Here is a 27,835-nt window from a genome sequence, read left to right as displayed (position 1 = left end):
AACTCACAAGCCCAGTCACAAAAACCCTGTGACACTGAGTCTGAAGGGGAAACTTGTTTCCTGTTCTTCAAAACAACGCCAGACATGTTTCTATTTTTCAGCAGGAATCTGCTTTCTAGGGTTGGAAAATTACGTTTAAAGGATTTTCCCGAGAAGGCCAAGTCTCTTAACCTCTTCATTCTTTTTCGAGAAGGTGTAGTGTGACTACAGCAGAGAGCAAGCACCCTTTGCAGCTCTCCCAAGCCGGGCATTCTGGAGACCATAGAATGCCGGTGGGTTTGGGGAAACACAGACATCCATATGCCCTCAGCACGAGACACAAAGTCGTCAAGAGAAGGAGAGATTCTAAATAACTGTAAGCAGAAGATGGACATTAAATCTTGTGGGCAGTTAGAGGTCTTTTCTGGAATGTGAGTATGTATGTTCTTGTAGGGAAAGCATGTGTTTTCAAGGTGAACAATCCTTGTATAGGAAAATGGCCTTGCACTATTAGGAAAACGTGTTTGAAGTAGTCTGGCTACTAGCAAAGAAGGATCTGGACTAATTTAACCTCACGTCTTGGCCCCATTCCTCTGGCAACCAACAGCATGCACAGCAGACACCCCGTGACCACAGAGCACAATAAAGCCAACCAGCTGTTCGTGAGGAGTGGAGGCCTTCAATCCAGGACCTGGTCTCATAGGCTACGCAAGGGTCTTCCTTATCATGAAGCCTAAAGTAGGGCATTTTGCTCTGATCCCCTCAAGCTGGGTTAGGTCTCTTTTAATTTGGGTTTAGTCCCATTAAATTAAGCGAGAAGGCAAGACATGCTGTTTTTTCTTGCTCTCACGTAGGACTGTGTGCAAGGTTACGCGTGAGCACACTTTTTGAGACTTCTACGAGGGGTAACTGCATTTTAGTCTCTTTTGAGGCTCTAAATTTATGGAGATTTCAGTAAGAGTTCATATGCTTGACAGAGTAGGAAAGGAGTCCCCCAGACTCTCTGATGACTTGGCAACTCTCCTCACTAACTGCCTATTAACTTTCAAAGCAACCGTAAGGGCTGAATGATTTGGGGTAGGTTTACCCTGGGGACTTGATCTGATGAACATAATGAGGGGGGCGGTCAGAGTGCATTCAGAAAAATCAGAATCTGAAGACTGAAATTCCAGGCTGGATATTCTTTAGTGCAATACATCACGCACCGCCAGCATTTTACTTTCCCCCACACTGTAAACTGAAATCTCAGTTACAAGCAGTATCGAAGACATAATTCTTGCTGAAAACTGAAAATGAAGACTTGGGAGTCCTGAGAAACCTTCCCATACATTTAGCAAATAGAAAGCCAACTACCCCTTCACAAGAAGGTCAGAAATGCAGCACCAGCTGAAATTCACACTCTTGGGCCAAATCAGGGAATCAAGAGATGTACATCAAATTAATAATTTCCAGGACCTTCCCCAGCTTAGATAATAAAATGAAGGGTTTGGTTCTACCCTCTGCTGTGCAGTGGCATTAACACCCGTGCCTGGGGAATAGGGATTTGGTGGGAGCCGATGCAGGCCAGTGATGCTGTGTCTCTCAAACCAGTGGAGCAATGAAATGAGACAGCTTTGTCCCTGGGCATAAAACTGCTGGTGCCAACATCAAATGTTTGATTAAACTGGCCTGGGTATGTCGAAGGTGAAATCCGTGCTCCATTTGCAAACCCGAGTCTAGTCTATCAAATGCAGGCTCACAGGGGTTTTCTTCCCCCTGACTGCAAAGGCAAACCTCAAAAGCCATGACTCAGTAAAAGTCCTCAGCACGTGTCTGCACTTTCCTTGTGCACAGGTACTTACTGTCACTCAACAGTGGGTTTAAGTCCTTTTTGCACAAGTGGGTTTTCAGATCAGGAAAGCAGCAGCTACTGTAAGTTATTTACATCTGTGAACATCAGGCTCCTGTTTGAACAGATAAGTCTTTATTCCCCTGTACGCTTACATAATAAATTGTTTACAGACTTTTTTTTTTAATACAATACTGGCATAGCAATGTTTAAATTTCATATTTTTACTGTATAAGGTAGCTTCGCGTACCTGTTTGCTTTGTCTTCTTGGGGAGGACATGATAAAGACCTGTGGTAAATATACATCCATGTGACAAGGGGCTGTGCAATAGGGTGGAGTAGAATACTCACAGGAAAAAGAGTGAAGTCAGGACACTACATCAGAGTGGGAACCAAGAAAGTGTCTTCCGTTCAAGCAACCACCACCATTTGGTAGCTTTGCATAAGTTAGCATTACCCAAAGAACCTCCCTCCTCCACCTTAGTCAACGGAAGGAAACCCAGGATAAACAAAGGAGTATCTTGTTACAGATTATTTGAAACGGAGGCCATCTGGGATTCATTTTGACTCAAGAAACCCAAGTACATCCAACTTCAGGAACATGACTAGTGTGGAAAATGAAAAGACTAACTTTGTGTTGGTAAAATTATAGTCTCTAGAGAGGAATAAAAGATAGCTTTGTATTATCTGGAGTGTTTCCGTAAAGATTTCATTTTAAATATCCCTCTGATAGTTTCTCTGTTCTGCCCGGCAGCCTCTAATTTGCTTAATTTTGTACTTTGGGCAATCCTGTCATTTTTGTCCCTAAACTCTAAGTTAGTGGCTACATGGTCCTGGTAATGTTACAGCCAGAGAAAGTTAAAGACTCCTGGAAATTTAGACAAACATCATCATGGGAGACTTTACTTTGGCCCAAGGTATCTACAGTGTGCATTTCTTCAGCTAAACTCAGATCCCTCCATACTTCTGGGCTGAGGTCAACCCCAAAGGTCTTCTCCTTCCTCTAAAATTGCTGAAGGCGGACTGTTCCTGACCTGGGGAAAACTGTGTTAGTTCGAATCAAAATGATCAATTACCTGCCAGGAGAGCAGGGGAAAAAAGTATTATAAACAAAACGAAAATCTCATCTTGAGAAAAACAGGTTCTTCTTGAGTTTGTTCCCCTATAATTATTAGCAATCCAAGTTCTATAATTCTAATTGAAGAAGAGCCAAGTCCAATATCAAATGACACCGGACACAGCGACAACTTCTTTCAGAGATTATTTTAAAATCCACATCTTTCCATTTTCTAAACTACCAAAGACAGGTGAAATTATGGAAGTTCCCTTATTCAGAATAAAGGAAATTAACACTGATTGTTGTCACTTTCCATTATAAGGTCCTCTCTGGGAATTTTCTGTGGATTATTCCTTTTACTGTCTTTAATAGTAACCATGCTTCATGGCGGGGAGTGGGGGTGATTTCCCTTTTTGGAAACAGCGAAATGGGATTCAGAACCAGGAGTCATGGGAAAAGATCAAGAAAGAGAACATACTTCAAGGTACTGAAAGCAATGCTAATTAGATAATAATTCAACGGATCTTCTTACACCTTATTACTGTCCTTGATGGTATTTCTTTTTTTTTTTTTTTTTCAGATTTTATTTATTTATTTGAGAGAGAGAGAATGAGAGAGAGCACATGAGAGGGGGGAGGGTCAGAGGGAGAAGCAGACTCCCTGCCGAGCAGGGAGCCCGATGCGGGACTCGATCCCAGGACTCCAGGATCATGACCTGAGCCGAAGGCAGTCGCTTAACCGACTGAGCTACCCAGGTGCCCCTCCTTGATGGTATTTCTAAGGAGGGGGGTAGTTTCATAATTAACCTAAGTGAAGGCAGCATTACTAGAGTTAAGTATTAGCTCCCCAAGTAAAACCAGATGCCTTTGAAGGGAACAACACTCAGTGAGTGGCCAAAATTCTGGTATGTCTGCTGAAGAACTCATTAATTATGATCGTAGTTAGAAGTGTCCATTTAAACCTTATCTCCTCTGAGGCCTATGTTTTTAAAAATACTGGGACTTAAATTTGGTGATCTAGTCATTTGAATGCTGTAAGGGAAAAAAAAAATTGTGATGTGTTCTGGTATAGTTACTACTCTTGCACAGTTGGACTAAAGCAAATCAGAAACATATGCTTATAGTATCTGCCCATTTTTAAGTGCCAGATCACAGATTATATATTTTAAAAGAATTGAAGTCTTCTGATACTGTTTTGTTAGAATAGGTAGGGCCATTTAAAAAAGAAAAAAATGGTATCTAGATATTTGAAAGAAAAATCTATGTCCCAAACTGTCCAATAATGTAAGCTTCTATTCAGATAACCAAGGAAGAGCCACCCAAGTTAGTAAAGGCCCATTATAATTCTCTAAAATGTAAATACTGCTCCAGTAACAGAAGATAGCTGAAGAACATCAGGATTACACAGATCCTTCATAATCCTTCCAAAGCATAATAATATGTACGTAGAACTCTAGAATTCCATAAGCTTAAAGACCATCCAGTCCAAACTCATCATTGTATACATAAGGAACAACCGCTCTCAGAAGTGAAGTGCCTGCTGATGGCTACTTGGCCGGTGACTGGCAAAGTTCAGGGAGAGACCCCAGGTGGCCTGTCCTGCCCAGGCCTCTTCTCCCATGGCCCGGCCTCAGACCCCACCCCTGTGAGAGAAAGTGGATGGACTAGAGACTGGTCTCTCTGATCCCGCTTGTGGCTCAGTCTTGAGTTTCCTATGTCTACCAATTATCAGACACTGTAGTGTGTCTAGTGTCATATCAAATCAACCCTTTAAGCTCAGGGATGAAGCTATAAACTAAAGGAGGTCCCATTTACCGAGTCACTCACATGGATTCCCTAACTTAACAGAAACAGAGTTCTCCCCTTTGAGGTCCTATTCCTAAAGAATAAACCCAAGATGATTTCATGTCATTATCTCTCTCAGACTTCCTCCATCCAATCTCTGGCTTCTAGTCTGTTCATTTTCATTAACAGTTCCCATTAAGCTTTGTTGAGCCAGATGACTAGAGAATATATCTCAATGTGATTATGGGTAATACATGAAAGGAACAATTTAGAGATACCGAATTTCTAAACTGTACTCTTCACTTTTTTAATTATATTGAGAAACTAGATGTTTCGTTATATTTCTAACATGCATATGTATGAAAAAAAACCAAATTGGAAAACATAGGCATAAAACATTGTTCTTATTTAAAAATAAACATTTCCTTCATTAGTTTATACATTCTTTCTATGTCCAGGAAAAAGAATACAGTTTTGATCTTCAGTAATATTCCTGTCCATAAAGGGGCAAACCGAGTCCCATTTTCACTGCTATCCAATCATGGAGAGCTCTTCAAGGACACCTTTTTTTATCTTCAGCAGGAAGGTTGTGCCTCCCTCAATCTTGGAAATGATCCATTATCCTAATAGAGGGCTTTACTTAGCTCAGCTAGTTTCAGCTGCCACAGGAAGTATTTAAAGTCAGAAGGAAGACTGAAAGATTCAGACTTTTCCTTCGCTGCCTTTCAAAGGCTGCTCTCACATTTCTGGGGTCAAAGCTTGACCTCCAAAGTGCAGTGTTTTGCAGGCTGTTGTTGCTGCTCAACTTTCTTTTTTTTTCCCCTTAAAGTGCAAACGTGAGGAAGAAGAAACAAAAGTACTAGACAGAGAAACAAGCAAATGAGCTCGGAATTTTATTTGTACAAATCTGATCAACTAAGAGTTTCCCCTTCTGATCATGGAAAATGGCACTCAAGGAAGAGAACCACAATGGGTTTCTCTGTGCCCACCGCTTTTCAAAAGAGCAATTTTATAAAATTGCTTTCTATGTAAGGGAAAAAAAATACACTTCAATGAGTAAGGACATATACAGAGGGTGACCATGAGGCATGTTGTCATGTCAGTGCAGGGTCCTTTATTTATTTTATGAACAATATTCTAAGGTTAGTGAGGAACTACACTTTGTTTTGTTTTTTTAATCTAGGAAGCCAAGGAAAACCAACTGAGCATATTTCATTGGCTGCATCCTTCGATTCAAACATCATAGAGAAAGAAAGGTAAGTAGCCAGAATCAAATTGTGCCTAGCTTGTCAGCACACTTATTTCTGATTATCTGAAAATAAACAACATGCTTATTCTACAAAGACAGAGGACCTGCTGAAAGCGTATAGCAACACACAAGTCTACTCAAAATGATTCCATATGTTACACTGTAGGATTGCTGTGTAGTTAATACAAGGGAAAGAGATCAAAACCCTGTACAGACACCTGATATCAGACTTGAAACGTCAAGTGGAAACAGAACTATTCAGCGTCTTCATTTATACACAATTTACAATATTTGATTCAAAATAAAAATCACAAGAAAAATACATCTGTTTCTGCTACAATTCCTTCCCCTCCCCCATCCACCCCCCAGTGAAAAGTCTTCTAATAAAAGGTATCATATTACCACCATTGTCTTGTTTTGGTCTAATTCTGAGATCCCGGCTCGGGACAGTTAACACGAAAATGAATGGCAATACTTGGGTTTTATATAATGTACACATTTTATCCAAGGATCTCAAGTACTTGCAGTCACGTCTCCAGATCTGAGAAATCACAGTTCAATGGGAGCCAGAATGCTGGATGAATGCTGGGCAGGTTGCATGGGGTGTAAAATCCCTTGGCTAAATCTATGAATCAAACAAGGTCAAAGCTGGTTGGCTAGAGCTGGGCTCAATTTCTCTTTTCAAACATATCCCATCCGTCAGTCAGTTTTACCCTCTCTTAAGTCACACACCCATCTCTAGGCTACAGCCTAGAGTTAAAACCAACTGAAGAAGCCATGTCCTCATGGTAATGCAGCAGCATAAAAAGCAAAAACAGAGAAACACATTCATCAGCATCTGGCCAAAGGAGACAGGGGCTGGGAGGATTGGTTTGGGAGGCCATTCCTAGCAAGAATGAGACAAAGGTGTCAATTCACTAGTTTCAGTTACAGTTAAGCTTTGGGTGGAGTTGATTCCAGCAGAGGTGAAGCTCATGGCATCTAGCGCTTGATTTAAGATAATGCTATTGAAGAAGGGTAATGAGAAAACACAGCAAACTAACAGGGAGGAACTGGCCAAGGAATATCTGGAGGGCCAAAGTGATTTTCTTTCCTTATCATTTTCTACAGGAGAAGGCAAGGGATAGGAGATAAGGGCTAGAGGGCCCCTTATTAGCAGATTTTTAAAAAAAATCATTTCTCTTATAACTCCGTAATGAAAATGTATATTACGGTGTGAAGGTTACAGAACTGCATCTGCTACTGGGTCACGGCTACAGGTCTATGAGCTGATCCACCAGCAGTAAAGACCTGGCTAGGTTGGGAAGACTGGACTCAGAGCTCCCACTGCTGTTTCTAGAGTGCCCACCTGGAAGTGGAGAGATAGGAATTCAGTACAAAACACAGAGGGTTAAGGTTTAGATGTGCAGAGCAAGCAAAGGAGAAAAAAACAAAAACCAAACCAAACCCTAGAGAAGCAACAATTTACATTTGCAAACTCTTACATGTTGATTTTTAAACATACAAGTTAGGTATCCACCACCTCCCACCAAAACTTCAGGCACACCATACTAGAGGCAGAACACCTTGCAAAGAGGATGCTATTTTCAAATGAATATATATTTTGCCTGGGAACCGCTGGCTGGACCCTAACTTCCTGATCACATCAAATCATCTCCCTGACAAAGTAAAAACCAATAGTTTTTGCTTTGGAAAGAAATTAGTTTCTAAGACCACTGCAATAGAAACATGCTTTAAGAAGTATATAGACGGTCCCATGGCAATTCGGTGTCTCATGGCACATTGAAATGATTTTAACCCATCAAAGAGGAAAAAGGATGCTTCACAAATGTCCAAAAGATGCAAATGGTATCAAAGCACCATACTTAATCTCTTGGGGAAGAATATTTATTACAGATGATTCTGATCATGCTAAAAATGTTCAGAGCTTTTTAAAAAATATATGCCTTCTGGTTTCCACTAAGTTTCCACTTTATTTTTGGCTTGATACTTTGTAAAAATCAGGTTTTAGTCAAAGTATTAAATACTTTTCCTCCCTCTAAATAAACATCACAGTCAAGCTTTAAGATAACTGTATCTCCATCTGTACCTGTATCTCTATCTTATCCTGGTTCAGCCCCAAGGCCTGTCATTATCCCCAGTTTCCTTCATTAAGTGTGGATGCTTTATCCCCTCTTGGAGATTAGGTACACTACTACTTTGTAGTGAGCTGTGATGTCAAGCTCTCCTCTTTTCCCCATCCTCTCTTTCTTACCTTGTGGGTTTTTGGTTATCAATACAGGAATAGGGTCAAATTCATCTTCTGCCACCTTGTCCGAGCCCTCAGGGACATCAAAACCTGAGATGAGATTACTATCTTCTGCAGCTTAATACATAATGCAAGTACACAAGCAGAAACAACAGAGGTAGAGATTAGCAAATGAGAGAACATGTAAGAGGCACAAAGTTCCCAACTATACAATCACTTTTGTTTTTGAAGGTGGAAAATGCTTATTTTCATGACTTGAAATAAAAGTAGCAAAACTGGAAAATAGGGAGACAGGAAAAAAAAACCAACAACGGTTTCGAGCTGGCCATGTTAAGAGTTTCAGAAATGATTAGGGAGAAGGGTTAGAGGATGAATTCTCTCTGCCATTTTAAGACCATTAATTGTAGTTATTGTGAGGTATCTCTTCAGCATCAGTAATTCACAAAGGCACAGGAATTAGTCATTTATCTTCCTTATTGAACAAACAGAGGCCTAACAAACAATACTCAAGAAACTCAAAGCCAGGGGCAGGGCGGAGGTAATTAGAAACTCTTTAAGAAGCAACTGCTATATACACTATATGTTAATTAATTGAATTTAAATTAAAAAAAAAAAGCAGCTGCTGCTTTTGTGTACGAGGCAAACAAAATACTTCTGAAAGGACCTGCTGTCCTGTGATTGGGAAAAAAGACTTTCCATCAACTCTGATACCTCAGGCAATGTTGGGGCCCGAGATCACATGCCCTGAGATTTCAAGCAGAAGTTTGTTAGAATAGTCCCCTCCATTCTGATTAAGATTACCCTACGAGCGAGTGCTAGTTGAGCACCTATTTTGCAAGTGATGCTTCTCTGTAATTACATATTGTTGCTGACACACTCCTGCCAGACGTAATTGGTTAAACACACACTCTATAAAAACATAATCATTTTAATGCCATCAAGGGTAAAAACAAAACTCAGCTATTACCACCGCAAACCATAAACTAATTATTTTTAGACATCTTGGAGAGGCTTGCTTCTTGAATTTCTTTCAGAATAAACTTACACTGTTCGTTTTCTATATATTTGCTCCTTCCAGGAAACCAATGTTACCACCCCAGTACAGAGAGAAGTTTAGTGAATGCCTGCATCCAGGAAGCCAGGCACTGTACCGGTCACTTTCACAAACAGCTCACTGAAGAGAACTCAATTAATTCAAGCTACTTCTGTCCAGCAGCATTTCAAACAGGTATTAACCCAGGACTAAGAAATGAAAGTGGTAGATGAGAAAGAGAAATCCACTAATCAATCATGACTCAAAACTCAAAACTTAGAATTCTAAGTTCAATCTTTGAAGACTGACTTTTGAGGACTTATGCCTGCTTTTTTATTGTAGCAATCACTACCCAAAAACTTTAAGTCAGATTTGATGCAACAATTTTAAGGTCTAAGGCCAACAGTATCATATTAATAACAGTCAGTCAGTGGATAGTCAACTCAACCATCTACTTGCGGGGACTGCAAAGGTATAGAGCTCCGCCTTGAATGGAGAACACGGAACACCTGCAGTCCTCGTGACTGCCGGGAAGCAGTGGTTCCACCAATCTGTTGTCTAAGCCTCATCAGGCACTTTTCCCGAGAGGGATTAGAACACAGTGGCTTAGAGTACCAACTCGAGTTTTCCATATGAAGGAGGGGGCACAAACACTTCACTGGCAAAGACTTTCCATAAGGAAAATTCTCAGGGGTCATTCAGTTCTCCTTGAAGGACATGGGAGCCCGAGGACAGGAAAGCATTTACCTTTATGGGCTGGAGCAGAGATCGCTATGGGGGCAAACTCTTCCAGAAGGTCAGTAGTAGGGTTAGAAAGCAGGGAGCAATCAATCAGGGAATCTTCCCCGGTGAGAGAATCTGAGTCCAGATTGACAGCATCCCAAGTCGGTGATGGCATAAAATGGCACACACAATATCATGAGATTAGAGCTTAGCCTTGAAGTTACTGCATTTACATGTCATATGTATAAGCCAAGGCGGGAGAAAGAAAACCACAAGTAATATCTTAAGCCCCCCAGCATTTTCATCAATAGAAACATGTATTTCTAGATTCCTCTTAACATGAACATATAAATATGGAATAATTCTTTGCTCAGAGGGTGCTGGGTCAGCAAATCTGTGATCTGGATGCCAATAAAACTTTAGGAACTCAGTCTCAGCAAATGCCACTTGGGAAAAAGGACTTTGCCACTAAAGAGTTTCATTTAAACTTTCCCTAAACATTTTGGGGGAAAGGTACAATAGGATGAGGTATCTAAGTTGACTAGGAAGGGGTTGTCCCTGGCTTATTAGCAGACTATGACACGATAAACAGCATTTTCTAGAACTCAACCAGATCCCCATTCAAAATAAAATGATCTTGCTTCTTACTAGTCTTCTTTAAATTTGAATTGCTCCTCTGAATATATGATTTTACTTTTAGGTAAGGAACAGAAGGAAGACAAAATGCAGAGTTCAAGCATTTTAACATACAAATTGTTCTCTGGGCAAGTTTTAGAAAAGTCAAGTAAGCACAAGGGAAAGGAACCATCTAGCCTTCTATGTTCATTTTTTCCCCCACCTCCTTGAGTTCATTTTCGTAGTTCCCAGACTTCTAATTGTTTTCTGTTCCAAGGTAGGAAATCAGACACTTTTACCAAGGCAACTATGGACTCAATAAAAATGCAGGTTATCAGCTCTGGATTTATGGACAGTTAAGGAATTCTATTAAGAGTGAAGTTTGAAATTAGGGTAAAAACAATGCGGGACCAGGGCAGATTTCAACTCTGCTTACAATTTAACAGCAAACCACCTACATAGGCTAAAAGCACTGTGCTGGGAATAGAATGTCAACATCCAGAGCGTGAGCTCCATGAAGTTACTGACACCACTGGGTGGAAAGACAGCTCGGAAACCTTGGAGGAGTTAAGGTCATCCTTGCAGCTCAGCAGAGTTCTTTAGGGAAGGAGGTGGAGGGAACCTGCCACCAGTGAAAGGAATCTTGAATAACGAGACACCATAACCAGAGAAATCCCAAGTACCACTCTACAAAGAACATGGCCCCAAAAAGTACTCGGCTCTTCAGCAGGGAATGGTATCACTAAACATCTAGAAGCTGGGGCTGTACCCCTATGAAGTATCCATTCTAGGGGCCATTGACCAGGCTGCAAAGGAAGCCCAGGGTCACCTGCTGCAGGTGGAAGGGCTGACTGTGAGGTCCACCACAGTGAATGGTCCCCGCAGCTACAGAGAGACCTGACTGACCTGTGCGGTTCGAGGTCACAGATTCCGTCTGAGATGGAAGGCGCTGGGGCACTGGGGGCTCCAGTCCTGGTATGAGACTCTCAACGGCAACATCGGCTTTTTCTTTTGTAACACAGCATTAAGAAAGGAGAACAAAGGGTAAGGGAAAAGGAGTCAAAAGGTTCTTTAGACAATTCTGTGAAGGCTTTCTTCTACAGGGCTCTAAAATGCTAGTCTAGGGCAAGACGGGCAGCACAAGAAGTTACTTTATTTCTGCTGCTTTGAGTGCCTGGGCTTCACTGATTGAGCATGCATTTGCAAGGTTAACTGCTATGACGTGTCTTGGTGAGTCTCAGTTTTTACAGATAAATGTAGAACACGAGCCACCCAGCAGATTTCTTCCATGTCAGAAGACATAGGCTGAAAGGCACTGTAATATCTTACAGTAATTTCGCTTTTCTTAAGGGATAAACCTGGGGGCAGACATCCTCTGTGCCTCGCAAAGGCCACTAGTCCATTTCAAATCCCACCCCCGACGTAGCTAGGAGGTCTTCTGCACTGTCTCACATCCTGCAGCTGAAGGCCCATCTCTCTCTAGGCTCATGGCCTTGCTGAATTCGTGGACTATGTGCCCTGGAGTACAGAGGCCCTGGACATCTTGTACGTCTTGCCTGCCTTGCTGTAGGAGCACAGGGCAGTATCAGACTGAGCAGACCAAGCCCCTGCCTGGATTCTACTCATGGGGCTTCACCACTGGGCAAGTGTTTCCTGTTATGGATACCCGGCACATACAGGGGCCTTCTAAAGAAGAATCTGCTAAAGGTAAGGTCCCAGCTTGAAACCAACTTCCTTCATGAAGATTTTGTAACGAACAGTGAATTTTTCCATTCCTCCTCATTCATAAAAAGTCCCTCCAGAAATCTCAGGCTATCAAGCAAAGCAAAAATAACAGTGTGGTGCCCCTGGAAGGCAGAGAAAACACTTCCTTTGGGGTGATAATAAATATGATTAAAGGAGGCTTTGTGGCATTTTCCACTCCTCAGCAGGGCTATTCACTAGGGATCTGTTAACCAGTTAGTTTTCATTCTTGAAACAGACACATATATCATGCAGGACTGAAGAAACAGATGACGACTTTACCAATTATAGCATCGGACGTGCTACCAAAAGGGTCTGTCATAGGCAAGAGGTCAGGGAGCAGGAGAGAAGTGTCAGGAGATTTGAGTCCCTCAATTAGTTTTTCTAGGTTGGGCAGAGAGGTAAAGAGAAAGCAAAAATGCAGTGAGATATTAAAACAAGTTGATCATTTACCGTTTTCTATGCAAACACATTTTGGGGTCAAACTTTTGTATCGATTCATCATAAAAACAAATACTATTTGTATCTTTTACCGTTAATTAAAAATAAGCTTTCAAAGTTCAAAATTTAAAAGTGGTTATTTCTCTGGTTGAAGTAGTCACTTTGTAAGTCATTCAAGATACTGCCTTGTTTGTTTTAAAATTTGAGGTATAAATATTTAACCAAAAAAAAAAAAAAATACTGATTTGAAGGGATACATGCACCCTGATGTTTACAGCAGCATTATCAACAGCCAAATTATGGAAAGAGCCCAAATGACCACCAACTGATGAATGGATAAAGATGTGGTCTATACATATGTACACAGTGGAATATTACTCAGCCATCAAAAAGAATGAAATGTTACTATTTGCAACAACATGGATGGATGTAGAGGGTATTAGGCTAAGTGAAATAAATCAGTCAGAGAAAGGCAAACACCCTATGATTTCACTCACGTGGAATTTAAGAAACAAAACAGATGAACATGGGGGGAAAAAAGAGAGAGGCAAACCATAAAACAGACTCTTAACTATAGAGAACTGAGGGTTGCTGGAGGGGAAGAGGAGGGTAGAGGGATGGGCTAAATGGGTGCTGGGCATTACGGAGGACGCCTGTCATGAGGAGCACTAGGTGTTGTATGTAAGTGATGAATCCCTAAATTCTACACCTGAAACTAATATTAGACTGTCTGTTAACTAACTGGAATTTAAATAAAAACCTGAAAAAAAAAATTGAAGTACAATGTACACTGAATAAAAGTCACCAATTTCAAGTGTACACATTGCTGAGTTTTGACAAATGTGCACATTCATGTAAGCACCACTGAAATGATGTAGAATGTTTCCATTACCACCAAAATTACCCTTGTGCCTTATTCTAGTCGGTGCCTTCCTGTTACCCCCAGACCCAGGCAACAACTGATCTGCTTTCTGTCCCTACAGCTTTGCCTTTTCTAGAATTTCCTATAAATGGAACCATACAGTATGTAGTCTGTTCTGTCTGATGTCTTTCATTGAGCATAATGAGACCCCTCCCTGTCGTGGCATGTTATCAGGAGTTTGTTCTGTTTTATTGCAATGTGGTGTTCCACGGTATGAATGTACCACATTTTGTTGAATCATTCACCAGTTGATAGACATTCGGTTGTTTCTAGTTTTTAGCTATTAAAATAAAGCTGCCATAAACATATGCATGTAAGTCTTTATGCATTCATATCCCTTCCTGGGCTTAGTTTTGAAAAAAAATTTTGGACTCGCATTTAGAAATGCTGTGTAACTCAGCAAGTGAATCAAAATATGCCTACATTAACTTCAACCATCACGTATTGTCTGCCAACTGAGAGCCTGTGACAAGCTGGTACTCTTTATCATTCTATGGTCAAATCTCATGAAATGCACTTACATCTGAAGATGGATTACTTTTGATGCCTTTTGGCCAGGAAACAAAAGGATATAAGAAGCCACCAGATCTGTCACACCTGATAACTTAATGTGTGGTAAGTGCACACGTTAAGATTTCTTCATGACTTTTTCAGCCTTGATCCATCAACAACTCTCTATCTTCAACTTATGAAAGGTAGAGAGCATTACTTGAAACAAAATCCTGAATCATAGAATCTTACAGAAAAAGGGAATTAAGAGCTCAACCTCCTTTTACTTACAAGGAGGCTGAAGCCACATAAATTCTATAATTTGCCCAGTTTAAGGCTGTTGACATTTTTTTTTCTGTCACAGAAATACATGCCATTAGGATAAAACTGAAATGAAAATGTTTGAGGAAAAGAAGTAACTTAAAGTTCAAGTCTGTGTATAGAACATTTTAATGAATCTGCATTCTTCTAGGCCATCAGGAATCAAGATAAGATGAAATTGGTATTTGTTGAGGGACTGAAACCAAATTTTAGGTGATGTGTAATTTAAGGTGATCTATAACAACACAGATGAAACAAAACAATGGATTTTAGTGTCTTGGCAAGATAATTTGCTTTGGTACAAGTAATACACTGCAGAAGAAGATTTTTAAACGTGAAATCAATTTACCATCTTTGCAGTATACGGCATGTAGATATCTTGGAGTTAAATGACAATCTGCTAACTTTTTCTCATTTACACCTGATACTTACATTGAAGAAAGGCAGAAAGAAGAAAAGAAGCTTCTCAAAAGCAGGGGGAAAAAAGCCCAGAGTACTAACCAAATACACAAGTGTAAATGTGAATTTACACTTGTATATTAGCACATCAGAATTAATCTTGCATCATGCATAAAATTTTATTAGCAGAAAAGATGTTAAAAATATGTGACAATTTTTAGCATACCGGCAAAAATAAGATGGCCTTCTCGAAAAGTCTAATTTTTCATTATGCTGAACGCTAGCTTTTGTTTTATTCCCAAAAAGAGCTTCTTTCACGTACAGGAAAGTAATTATTTGCTTCTTCCACTTTTAGCACTCATACATTTGCAATCTTATGAAGCAATGGATAAATAGTAATGACCCCAAATTACCTGCTTATCTTTCATACGGTAGTTTATCTTGGTGCAAAACCTTAAGCTAGCCAAATGCAGAGTCCGAATTCTAGCCTCTCCAGTGACCGGTTGCGACCATGGGGTCAGTCCTTAAACTTCTGCCTTCACCTCCTCAACTGTACAGCGGAGATACCTCCCACCACCTTTTTGTATAGGTCACTCAAGTATCATCTCCTCTACTCCTTTCCCCATCCTCCCTGCCACATCGGGAGCCTCCCAGAGCACTCTGCACTCGCTTCTCTTGCAGCCTTTACAACAGGACAAGGTATCTTCTTAATCTCGGTATCCCCAGTTCTCGGTTTCCTCTCATACCCTATGTCACATCTCTGCTTCATTGGGGAGGTGGGGAGGAAGAGGAGATCAACTGGGAAGTCAGGTAACTTTAGCAAGAATCTAATATTTTTATTAGCCATTAGCAAAAAAGATAATGTGAGGGGTAAAAAAAAGGACGTGTGTGCATGCGAGTGCTGTGTGGTGAGACAGAACAGGGTGGGGATGGGGTAAGTCACCAAAGTTAGGGGGCTTATCTTCTGACTGAACCTCAAGTAACAGGCTCTTCACACAGATAATCTGTGTGGTCACTGCTGCTTGAGAATCCTCGACTACTGAAATGTGGGAGGGAGGAGCAGGGATAGGGCAGGAGCAGACAGAGAACTAGAGTGAGAGCACAGAGCCACGGCATAAGGAGGGCGGACAGCATGTGCAACACCATCTGCCACTCCCAGCGTTCTCGAGATGACAGAAACTCTCAGCGACCCAGTGTGGGTGCCCAGGTGCCACTGTAACTACAGTTAGCACTGCCATTTGCAGAGTTTAATGCCAAACACTTTCCTTCATTATTCACAAAAAGACGTGGGTTTGGGAATACTGAGAAGAGTTGAGAAGAATGGAGACAGAGACTGGGACTTGCCCAAAGTCACAGAGGGGACATGGTAGAGCATGGACTTGACTTCACAGTTTCCCCCACATGCTGCCTATAGGGTCTGCCTATGTCCCTCAACATAGGAGAATAGGTTTTCACACAGACATGGCCCCAGGCACAACGGCCAAATTAGCGAAGACATTTGGAATTCACAGACCTCAGGCCTCACATGCGCCTCAAGGGCTGCCCTTGATATCGCTCATGTTAGGGATTCTATCTGCCCTCTTATAGTTATATAAAGACACTCTGAGACCATGTGTCATGAAGAGGGTGGGCGGCGAACAGCAGTGCAGAGAAGAGGATGGTGAATTTAGGAACACGTGCAGAAAGTGTTCTTTAAGATCCCAAACCTCAACCAAGTTCTCCCTGGGCATTTCACGATTTGTTGATATCTAGTGAAGCCACAGACGCCTGAGATTACGGTAGCGAGAATGTACGGAGTTCCAGGTTTTACCCACATGCCTTGGTATGAGATCAGAAAAAGCAGAATTCCTTGAATAAAGTGAAATGTGAGAGGAGGCAGCGTGGTCTAACAGAAAGAAATCACCAGTCGGACGCCCAACTGACTGAGCCACCCTGGCGCCTCTTCAAATAATTTTTTAGAAAAGGAAAGAGAATGTAAACTAACAGGATCTGAGTGTGTCCGCTTCCTTAGATGTTCGTCAAGCATGAGGTGGTGGGGTTTTCCCTCTTTCCAAGCTAATGGCAGAGGTTGCAGCCGCTCATTGTTTGATAAAGGGCTCTTCTTGAATTCATCATCACGATGGACTTTTACAAAATATATATTTAATGGTAATTTATATCTCTTCTTTTAGAATTGTCTGCTCCTATTTTCCTCTTGGTGGTATTTTCTTAGCATATCCCCGTTACCATACTCAGTTCTTTCTCAAGTCTCTAGGGTTCCCAAATAAAAATGAGTCTGGTTAAGAGCATGGAAAAGTGCTGAAATCACGGTGAGAGGACTGAGAAGGTGGGCCTCCGGAGCAAAGTGGATGCAGAAGGAGTTAGCCTGGGCACTGGAGACAGAGTGCCTTTAAAAGAGAGGACTGGGGTGCCTGAGTGGCTCAGTCTGTTATGTGTCTGCCTTCGGCTCAGGTCATGATCCCGGAGTCCTGGGATTGAGTGCCTCATCGGGCTTCCTGCTCAGCGGGGAGTCTGCTTCTCCTCAGCCCCTTACCCCACTCTCGTGCTCTCTCTCTCACTCTGTCTCTCAAATAAATAAAATATTTTTAAAGATTAAAAAATTAAAATTAGAAAAAATAAAGGAGAAGATTGTTAGTACTTTGAAAAATTAAAAGAGGACTTGGAAAAAGGATCTTTTGAGCACCCCTCTCTCTCCTCTCAAGGGTAAGTCAAGTGGCATTGGGGACTAGGGGAAGAGAGGAAGAGGTAGGAATTAATCCACTCCAGAGTCTTCTCTTACATTTCTCTCAAGCCTTAATTACTGAAAAAACATCAACCACAAGGCAAGAAGGTAATAAATCCTTCATAAACCTGTCTAAGGTTAGATAATCAAAACTGCTTCCTGATTTGAGACTGGGATATACTGCAAATTGTGAGTTTTCTCTCTTCCAAAATATCAAAAGAGAGGATAGGTATCTGTTTTATAGGCCAAAAAGGTTAACGGTTTGCTCAAGGATCGTCCCCGCCCTAATCAGGAATAAGACCATGAGGAGTAAAGCAGGCTGAACTAACGAACATGGAAGAGCTTGACGGCAGACCCAACAAAAAAGATCATCTGGCTGCTACAGCTTTGTGGCTTTGGAAATTTACATCTTGTCTGAAGCCTTGTGATGAGAGATGCTGTTTTTAAAATCTAGTCCCTTTAAATAGTTCCTATCTTTGAGAAACTAGACACTAAACTGTCTGTAACATCTGTAAGTTGGAAGCAAAAGTCAACCACCATGCCCCATTCCAACTTCATTTCAGGGAACTGAATCTGCAGAAAGAGAAACTTTCCAGAGCAAAGACACATAGGTGATCAACCTTGGACTTTTCAGTATCACAGAACAGCAGCTGGAAGTGAGGAAGATGCCAAGCAAACAGCTCTAGGAGGAATGACTATCTTGACAACAAACCACTAAGAAAACACACTTTCTCTTGCCTACTTTTTTCTTTTAATATTTTATTTTTTGACAGAGAGAGAGACAGCAAGAGAGGGAACACAAGCAGGGGGAGTGGGAGAGGGAGAAGCAGGCTTCCTGCTGAGCAGGGAGCCCGATGTGGGGCTCGATCCCAGGACCCTGGGATCATGACCTGAGTCAAAGGCAGATGCTTAATGACTGAGCCACCCAGGCGCCCCTCTCTTGCCTACTTTTTAAGAGATGATGAAGTGCCAAAAACCAGGAGGCACAGTTTTTAAAAGCTGTTGATTCTAGGAAGTGGCACTTATGGGGCAACTCATGCATTCTTGCTTAGTCTTGCGGAACACTGATACTGAGAGGTCAGTATTAAGGAGTTGCTATGGAAATCTTTTCCTCAAACTCTTGTGCTCTGTTAGTGAAAAAGTAAAAAGATGTAGTCGCCATGGAAAATAATATAGTGATTCCTCAAAAAATTAAAAATAGAATCACCATAAGATCTAGCAATTCCATTTCTGGATATAAACCCAAAAGAATCTTGGATCTTCAGAGATATTTGCACACCCATGTTCATGAAGCATTATTCACAAGAGCCAAAATATGGAAGCAACCCAAGCGGCCAACAACAGATGAATGGATAAACAAAATGCGGTTATATACATACAATGGAATATTACTCAGCCTTAAAAAGGAAGGAAATTCTGACATATGCTTCAACATGGATGAACCTTGAACACATTAAGTGAAATAAGCCAGTCACAACATGACAAATACTGTATGAGTCCACCTATATGAGGTATGTAGAGCAGTCAAAGTCATAGGGACAGAGAGTAGAATGGGGGTTGCCAAGGGCTGCGGGAGGGAGGAAGGAAGGAGAGTTATTGTTTAACAGAGAGTTTCAGTTCTGCAAGATAAAGAAGTTTTGTGGATGGATGATAACGGTTGCAAAAACTAATGTGAATGTACTAATACCACTTTAAAAATGGTAAATCGGTGTTCTATATATGTTACCGTTTAGAAAAAACAAAGATTAAATCTTTCAGCCAATTCTCAGGGAAAATTCCGCACTCTCTTCTGCCATATTTTAAGTTTGCTACCACCTATAGCTTATCTGTTCTCTGACACAAACAGAAGGCAAAATAAATGAACACACAGGACATGGGCATCCATGAAATACTCTGAGACTCACCAGAGGTAGGCTTCATTTGGCAGCTCTGTGAGCATACAAATGCTCACGGCTGTGATTTATATATATAACAGATTTTCTAAGAAAATTTGTTTTATGATGCTTTGGAAAATAGAAATGCTCCTTTAAGAAAACCCGAACAAATTCGATTGTTCAGTCCCCTTTGCCCACAGTTTAATAATCATTATGTCAAGGAAGTCTACTTAAATGGCTCTCAGTCGTGCAAAGGTCAAAGGTTCTAAAGCAAATTTAATTTCTGTAAGAGGGAAATATCATTGCCTAAGGCTTTATCATAAGTAGGACTGTCCCACGGGGAATAAGGACCCAGAACCAAAGCTGTTATAACATTTCCTATCTTCATACTAATTTAAAGTTTATAAAGCAATTCCAAACACACGCTTTCATCTGAACCTCACAAGCCACTCCATAGGGTAGGTTTTAATGGCACCAATTTTGAGGGGAACACAGAGTTTAAGTGATTTGATCAAGATCAACAAGCTACTATGCGGGTCAAACCTAGGTCTTATAAGTTCAAACCCATTTTTGTATTTCCCTAAACCTTAAATTTAGCTCTCCAGTCGCAGGCTTTGTTGATCTCCAGACAAGGAAACCTTCACTGCTGGGGTCCGAGGGCCACGAAAAGGAGTGTATACAGCAGGACCTGTCACAGCAGCACTGGGGCCTCACCTCCTCCGCCAGAAAATGAGATATTACTTGACATACGCACCAGTCAGTATTCTTTGTAGGATCCAAGGAAATTATATGTGAGAACATAAAAGCATAAAATAAAATGTTAAGTCATTAAAAGGCATATAGTTGTCAGGAGACTGAGATTTCCCGACTCACAATCAGGAAGGTGGAGTGTGGAGGTGAGCATGTATGCAAAACAAACTAACTAACTGACCAAAAAGCCTGACTGGTGCCCGTGATGGGCTGGAAGTAGTGACAAACCAGGTACTTTAGGGGGGCAGGAGGCTGGGGGAGACAAACTGGCCACTGTCCCAGAGACAATACTGAGGTCCCAGAGACCCTAACCTCTCAGGCCTTTCTTCACTCAGACATTTCAAGACGGTAAGGAAGCATGTAGGGTAATCCTATCTATATCCTATCTGCATCCTTGGATAAAGAGGCCACGGAACCTAATGGTGCTACAGGCTGAATGTTACAGTACATACAAGAGTCGGCCACAGTGGCAACCCACCCTGCTCAGTCCAGATTCTGGAGGGCTCCAGGAAGGGTTGGAGCTCAAGGATTTGCTAGGTCTAGCTACCGCTTCTACTCTGGGGCTTGGCGGCTTCCTGACACTGTGGGCTGTGCCTTCATTTATTCATCCTCAAGGAGTGGATTGGAGGCCAGTTGGCAGAGGCACAGGTGGAAGGCTATGGAGCCAGTAGTCTGGTATTTGGGAGCTGGGGACAGAAATGGAGAGCAATGGGGCCGCCATAAGCCTTGCAGCCTCAGGTTTTACTTTGTTCCTTCATCCAATCTGCAAATATTCGTGGAGTGCCAGCTCTAAGTTTTCTGAGCACTGGCTACGCAGTGCTCTATCAGACAGCAAGGCCCTCCTTCAGCACACTGACATCCTGGTGGGGAAAGACAGATAATGAACCAAAGACACTATGACAGTGTCATAGTAAGTGCTATGAAGAAAAAAGCCAGGAAGTGTGACTGAGAGACCACGATGGGCCTGAGAAGACAGCATTTAAGCAGAGACCCAAATGCCAGATGACAAGGAAGAAAAGAGATGGAGGTACACAAAGCTTCCCAGGCAGAGTACCAGGAGTACTTTGCCGTGCAAAGGCCCTGAGGTGAGAACAAGCTTCGCCTGTAGGAGGAAAGACGGAAGAAAAGAATGCTATGAGCTCAGGTTAGAGGGGTAGCCGCAGGGTTACCAGATTAGTTAGGGCCTTTCAGGTCACAGTAAGAAGTCTGGATTTTATGCTCGGTGATACGGAAATTCACTGGAGCACAAAGGAGTGACATGTCTAATTTATGTTTTCAGATGAGTTTGGCCTGACAGATCATAAAACAAATAAGATACCTCTGATATTCTCTATTAGAATGTTCCATTTTAATAGATTTCCCATTAAAACCAAGAGGGGCCATGGCTTAATTGGTATTAAAGTGTACACCAGTATCACTTTAGCAGGAATCCCCCGGAGTGAGAGAAATATGGAGGATCAGGAGACAGGAGAAATGACACTAAGGGAGGCAGGATGGCAGCCAGCTATCTCTGCTGCCTCCCAGGCTCATCTTCACAACCCTCCACAACTCATCTCTACAACCGGGAGTTGATCTCCTGAGCCACCTGGCCTGTGTGCCTGGCTCCTCATCCCTGATCGGAAGGGCACCCGTGAGAGCTGCAGAGGACAGCTACTCGCCTGTGGAGCCTCATCTTCTGGCCTGTGCCAAGAGGCCACCCTTCCAGCTTCCACAGCTCACGGGCTATCTGGGAAAGTGTAAGGCAAGAACCCTGAGGGGTGTCAGAGGGAGAATGCTTCAATAACCTCTTTTTCCTGTCTGATCCCATGAATGCCACAACAGGGAGGAAAAAGAGGCCAGTAGGCCCCAGCCTGAGTTTCCAGCGCTCTGCTAAAAACTGGCTTGTCTAGGTACTGGCAAGCATACCCGAACGATACAACAGAGAAAAGGGCCTCTACTTGATTCCTTTCTTCCCTTTTCTTTAACTATCCGATGCTGAATCATTCCTTGGTGACCTTAGGCATTTTTGACCTACATCCAGGTCCAGCAAGCTATAAAGTTACACAACACTACCAGATCAAGGCAGGTTTGCTTCCCCTAAGGAGGATCAACAAATTGTCTAAAGAAATAAAAACTCTCACGGCACGCTTGCTGCAGTCTGTCTTACTAAGTAGATGGTACAAACATCACAGTCACTTCCAATCTTGAGTCAATCAAATACCTTTAATATTCTGGGAGAGAGAAGAACCAAACAGATCCTATTAGTTTAAAACCAAGAACAGGCCGGGGTATGAATGAGAAAAAAAAAAACAAGGAACAGGAACAAAATGGTGGCTATATGCTTCTAAAGTGTTGGATCTATTTGCTTTTTCAAAAAGACTGAGAGAGAAGAGAAAGGGTGGCTTCTGTGTCTCACATCATGCTCCCCACTCCACCCCCAAAAAGATGGGGAGGAGAGTAGGGGAGAAATCATTGGCATCCATGAGCTCCAAATAGAAAGCATCCAATTATTGTTTCAAAAGCTATTTCAGTCGGAACACACTAACAATTTCTTACTTTTTTTTTTTAGACTGCTCACTTAAAAATCAGGATATAGCAGGCCTAAAGGGATATTCAAACTCATTCAGTCCAAAACACTTCACCGATGAAGAGTCAAGCCCAGAAGGTTTCAGATAGTAGAAGTGCCAGGAAGGGAACCTGAGTCTCCTGACTCACATTCCCTTTAGCTTTTATTTATAAAATAAAAGCACATTATAGGAAAACAGGAACGGGACAGGCAATCACCAGTAATCCAATCATCATACTAACCACTATTAGCATTTTGTTCCTTCTATCACATGCTTATAGGTGCCCCCCCCAACATGTTATGATCATATTGGACTAACGTTCCTTCTAATACACAGGCTGTTCCTGTTATCAAAAAATACATAACAGCAGCTATTATTAGGGCTTGGAATTCACATCCTTTTTATGGAGTGTTTAAACAACTCTCATGAGACCCTGGACACAAGAATCAAGCTGCTTAAGCTCAGATCAGTTCAGTTTACCTACCTGGTGCATCAGGTACTTGAAGAGGAATGAAAGGATCAGATACACTTAGAAGCGGGAGGCTAGAATCCACAGTCTGCCCACCCTTCCTTTTTTCAGCTGGAGTTGGTTGGAGGGGAAGAAAGGGTCAAGGAGAGAAAAAAAGAGAAAAGCAGAAAACATCAAGTAAACCTAGATGAATTTACCATCTATTAATCCAACAGCTCAAATTGTAGAGTAAATCAAAACTCAGAGGCAGAATAAAGAGGGATGAGTGGATATAATCCAGCGTAATGGCAAAATATGTATGAGAGATACAATCTGGTCCTTGCAACACACTCAAAGATGCAACTGACGATAAAACTAGTATATTCATACACCTGAGATCCACTTCTTCCTGTGTGGAAGCCTATAGGGATCTCTTCCAGATTCCTGTAGCAACTATTGTCCGTATCACACACTGTAGCATGTAAACAAACACTGTTCTGTAATCTAACACAGATGTTACGTGCTTCAGTATGCCCTCTACCATCCTGAGGTCACTGTATCACCAAACGTCTATTACAGTGCCAGGCAGACAGACACAGACACAGACCTTGTCTGTTGCAAGGTCAGACAGGCCCTAACTTCTGGACTACATCTAACATTCACTGACATTCATTCTATACTTGGCAAACTTGCAGATTTACAAAAATCTATACACCCTGTGGGATATCAGGGCTTGAAGGGGTCTTAGGATTTTATGGCACAATTTTCTTATTTTACAGAAAAGAAAATGAAGCCCAGAAGTTAAGAGGCTAGCCAGAGGTCTACCAGCAAACCCAAGGTCAGAACCCAGGCTTGCTGGTCTCCTACTTAGCATTCTTTTTTTTTTTTTTTAAAGATTTTATTTATTTATTTGAGAGAGAGAGAAAGAGAGACAGAGAGCATGAGAGGGAGGAGGGTCAGAGGGAGAAGCAGACTCCCTGCCGAGCAGGGAGCCCGATGCAGGACTCGATCCCGGGACTCCAGGACCATGACCTGAGCCGAAGGCAGTCGCTTAACCGACTGAGCCACCCAGGCGCCCCTCCTACTTAGCATTCTTTACATTGCATTTTAATACTCATTTGTTCTTTAAAATCTCATTTTGCCTTCTATAGATTTAAAACCTTTTTATTTTCAAATGATTATGAAATCATAGGAATTTGCTATACATAGAGTCCTGGGAACCTTCAACCAGCTTCCCTCCATGGTTAGATCTTTTACAACTATAGGACAGTATCACTGATACTGTTACGATACTGTTAACTACACTTTATTCAGTTGTCACATGCATTTGCGCGCACGCGTGTGTATGTGTGTGCGCAGGCAGTTCTTCCCAATTAGATCCTATGTATAGGTTAACATAAGCACCACTGTGACAATGATAAAGAACTGTTCCATCAAACCAAAGAACCCCTTTGTTGTTCTCCTTTATAGTCATACCCACTCCTTACTCCAGTCCCTACCCCCTGGAATCCACTAATCTGTTCTCAATCTCTATAATTTTGTCATTTTGAGAAGGTTATTAAATGGGTTTTTAACTAAGCTTCTTTAAAGGTAGATGGAGGAAGACAAGGGTAAAATCACTGCTCTTAAAATTTCTATAATATTTTCAAATGAGACACAGTAGAATACATTAGAAGGAAAAGAACAAATCATAAAACTGGGTATATTCATTTTGAAAAAAGTATATATACAGAAATAAAATTATGGACATAAATATTGTAAAATGTCAGCAATGTTTTCCTCTGGGGTCTGGGATTGTGAGTTCTTTTATCTTGTTTCTTTGGGCTTTTAGTCATTTTTCCAAAATTACACAAGTGAATGTGTATAACTTAACAGAAAAATATTTTAAATAAAGAGGTACAATGTCAAGTTTTAAATGTCTATTCCAACATATGGACACAGTTCATCATTTTTGCAGCTTTTACCATAAAAGTGTTTAAAATAACCCTTCTGTCATCCTCTCTGACTCACTGCCAAATTTCCTGCTTATTTCCTCCCTTGGTTGATCAGAAGGTTTAAAATAGTGAACAGTCTGAGCTTGATTAGAAAACATCTAAAAATGATGCTATCCTATACTTCATACAAATGAGGACATATTAATTTCTGGGATTTAGATATAATTTTCTTTCATTATAAAAAACAAAAGTGTTGCACACATAACCGTTTACACCACAAACAAGGACGAAGGAAAAATACTAAATGCTCATTTAAAAAAGGCTGGATAAGGGGCGCCTGGGTGGCTCAGTCGTTAAGCGTCTGCCTTGGGCTCAGGTCATGATCCCAGGGTCCTGGGATCGAGCCCCACATCAGGCTCCCTGCTCTGCGGGAAGCCTGCTTCTCCCTCTCCCACTCCCCCTGCTTGTGTTCCCTCTCTCGCTGTGTCTCTCTCTGTCAAATAAATAAATAAAATCTTTAAAAGAAAAAAAGGCTGGATAAGATGAAAAAAATCTGAAGATGTTTTATAATGTTCGTAAAAGCTAGTGTCACTGATTTACAAAGTTTCTTGAGATGGGGTTATGACTACAGTTTCTGAGCTGGGCTGCTCAGGTACAACTCTCTGGTATGTCATTCTCCAGCTGTCACCTAGGCTGGGGGGCGGTGGTAAGGGCAGAGGGAGAAGCGGACTTCCTGCTGAGCAAGGAGCCCAATGCGGGGGATGTGGGGCTCGATCCCAGCACCCTGAGATCATGACCTGAGCAGAAGGCAGATGCTTAACCGACTGAGCCACCCAGGTGCCCCTTGAGAGCTGTTTTAAGGATGACCTGAGATAATGCATAAAAAAGCACTTAACCAGTGCAAGTGCTCAGTATATGTTCACTGTTATTACTGTTTTAACTACTCAAATATATGTTTTTTAAAGCAGGGGCCTTTAAGTCCCTTAAAAAATACAGCCATTTATAGCATTCAAAGTAAGCATAAAGGGGGAGAAAAGGCTAAAACAAAAATAAAAACTGTTTTAAAAATAGTTCATACAGGGGCGCCTGGATGGTGCAGTCATTTGAGTGCTGGACTCTTGGTTTCCATTCGGGTCATGGTCTTAGGTTCATGGGATCGAGCCCTGCGTCAGGCTCCGTGCTCAGTGTGGAGTCTGCTTAAGGCTCTCTCTTTCTCCCTCTCCCTCTGCCCCCCTACCAAATAAATAAATAAATCCTTAAAAAAACAGTTCATATAGACAAACAACAAAACATGTGATAAGCAGGAATTACAGGCACTAAAACTGGGAGTGTATGGAAAATGTGTAGGGACCTCTGTTGTTAACATTGGTGAATCCAAGCTCCTATCCTTTGGCAAAAAGCAATTCTTTTCATTCATTCAACAATCTGTACTAAACCAAACACAATACTAAATGTTAGCATTCAACAGCAAAGAAAACTCTCCTGGAGCTTATTCCATGAGCCCCTTTCCAGGGAAACTATATCCTACTCAGTACCATAGCTGGGCATCTGTGTGATGCTCTATCTCAAGGACAACGGTCAATGCTTTATACATTTGGTACATTTAGTCAACATGTGGTCTATTACACTTTAAGCACTTTAAACCAGACCAAAATATCAATAAACTTAAAAAATTACATAGATAAGACAACAAAGCTAAAAATAAAAAATAACACAAAACCCTTTAACTTTTTAATATTAAAAAGCATGTCCCCCAAATAAGGCCAATGTGTATTCTAAATTAATAACAATAAGATTATCATATGAAGGACTTATAGGATATGATTAAAACTTCAGGTTTTTTCTGACAAGGGAAACACACACCTATTAGACAGCACTATCAATAAACAGTGTAATCCTCAAGGGTCAGGGTGGGATGGGCAATTAAAGAGAGAGGCAAAGAGAATATTAAAATATCTGTGGACAAGTCTTCTAAGCAGATTATAATGAGCCTCTCTCCCCACTCTCATGCTGGTTGAAAATCACTGTTATAGTGGGAGAAAAACTCTAAACACTTTCATTACATTTTTAAGAAGAATTTTTAAAAATTTTACTGTGTTCCTTTTAATATTGACAAAGCAAACCTAAGAAAAACAGGGATCTATAATCAAAACAAAACAAAACAAAACAAAAGTTAAAGAATTAGAAGACAGGAGAACGGTAGATTTTATACATCTAAGAGTTGTCTTAGAAAGATGCTAAAACAACAAATCTCTAGCCAAAGTGATTTTCATTTCATACAATGAAAATTGATATGTATACAAAGAAAATATTATAAAAGGAAGGTTTAAATGCATTATTCTATTTTATTTAAAAATTTTTATTTTTTTATTTTTTAAAGATTTTACTTATTTATTTGACAGAGAGAGAGAGCACAAGCAGGGGGAGCAGCAGAGGGAGAAGCAGGCTCTCCACAGAGCAGGGAGCCCGACAGGGGGCTCAATCCCAGGACCCTGGGATCATGACCTGGGCCAAAGGCAGATGCTCAACTGACTGAGCCACCCAGGCATCCCTATTTAAAAAATTTTTAAACTGCATTATGATTTTCTAGAAAATTATTCCTAAATTTGCCTCATTATGTGGCAGAAAACCTGAGAGAGGAAGTTCTAGAGCCAGGGGAGGGGGTGTCCCTGCTCTGCCACTTCCAAGCTATGTGATCCTGGAAAAGAGACTAGTCTGTGCTCAGTACCT

The 27,835-nt window shown here is 41.3% G+C and overlaps 1 protein-coding gene across 1 annotated transcript in view; it reads right to left on the bottom strand.

Annotated features, from left to right (window-relative positions):
* LOC118008016 (AP2-associated protein kinase 1-like) overlaps positions 1-27,835 on the bottom strand; it is a 169,170-nt gene that overhangs the window by 7,453 nt on the left and 133,882 nt on the right. Inside the window, exons 17-21 of the mRNA XM_035001382.1 lie at positions 23,208-23,303; positions 12,542-12,643; positions 11,423-11,524; positions 9,926-10,036; positions 8,152-8,262 (exon numbers count right to left, since the gene is read on the bottom strand). Of these exons, the coding sequence (XP_034857273.1) occupies positions 8,152-8,262; positions 9,926-10,036; positions 11,423-11,524; positions 12,542-12,643; positions 23,208-23,303 (522 nt within the window). The remainder of the gene's footprint in view (positions 1-8,151; positions 8,263-9,925; positions 10,037-11,422; positions 11,525-12,541; positions 12,644-23,207; positions 23,304-27,835) is intronic.

The sequence above is a fragment of the Mirounga leonina genome, unplaced genomic scaffold, assembly GCF_011800145.1.
Source record: "Mirounga leonina isolate KUSES-001 unplaced genomic scaffold, KU_Mleo_1.0 Mir_125, whole genome shotgun sequence".
NCBI classification, from domain to species: Eukaryota; Metazoa; Chordata; class Mammalia; order Carnivora; family Phocidae; genus Mirounga; species Mirounga leonina.
The sequence above is the reverse complement of the archived record's forward strand: the minus strand, read 5'-3'. Positions and strand labels throughout refer to the sequence as shown.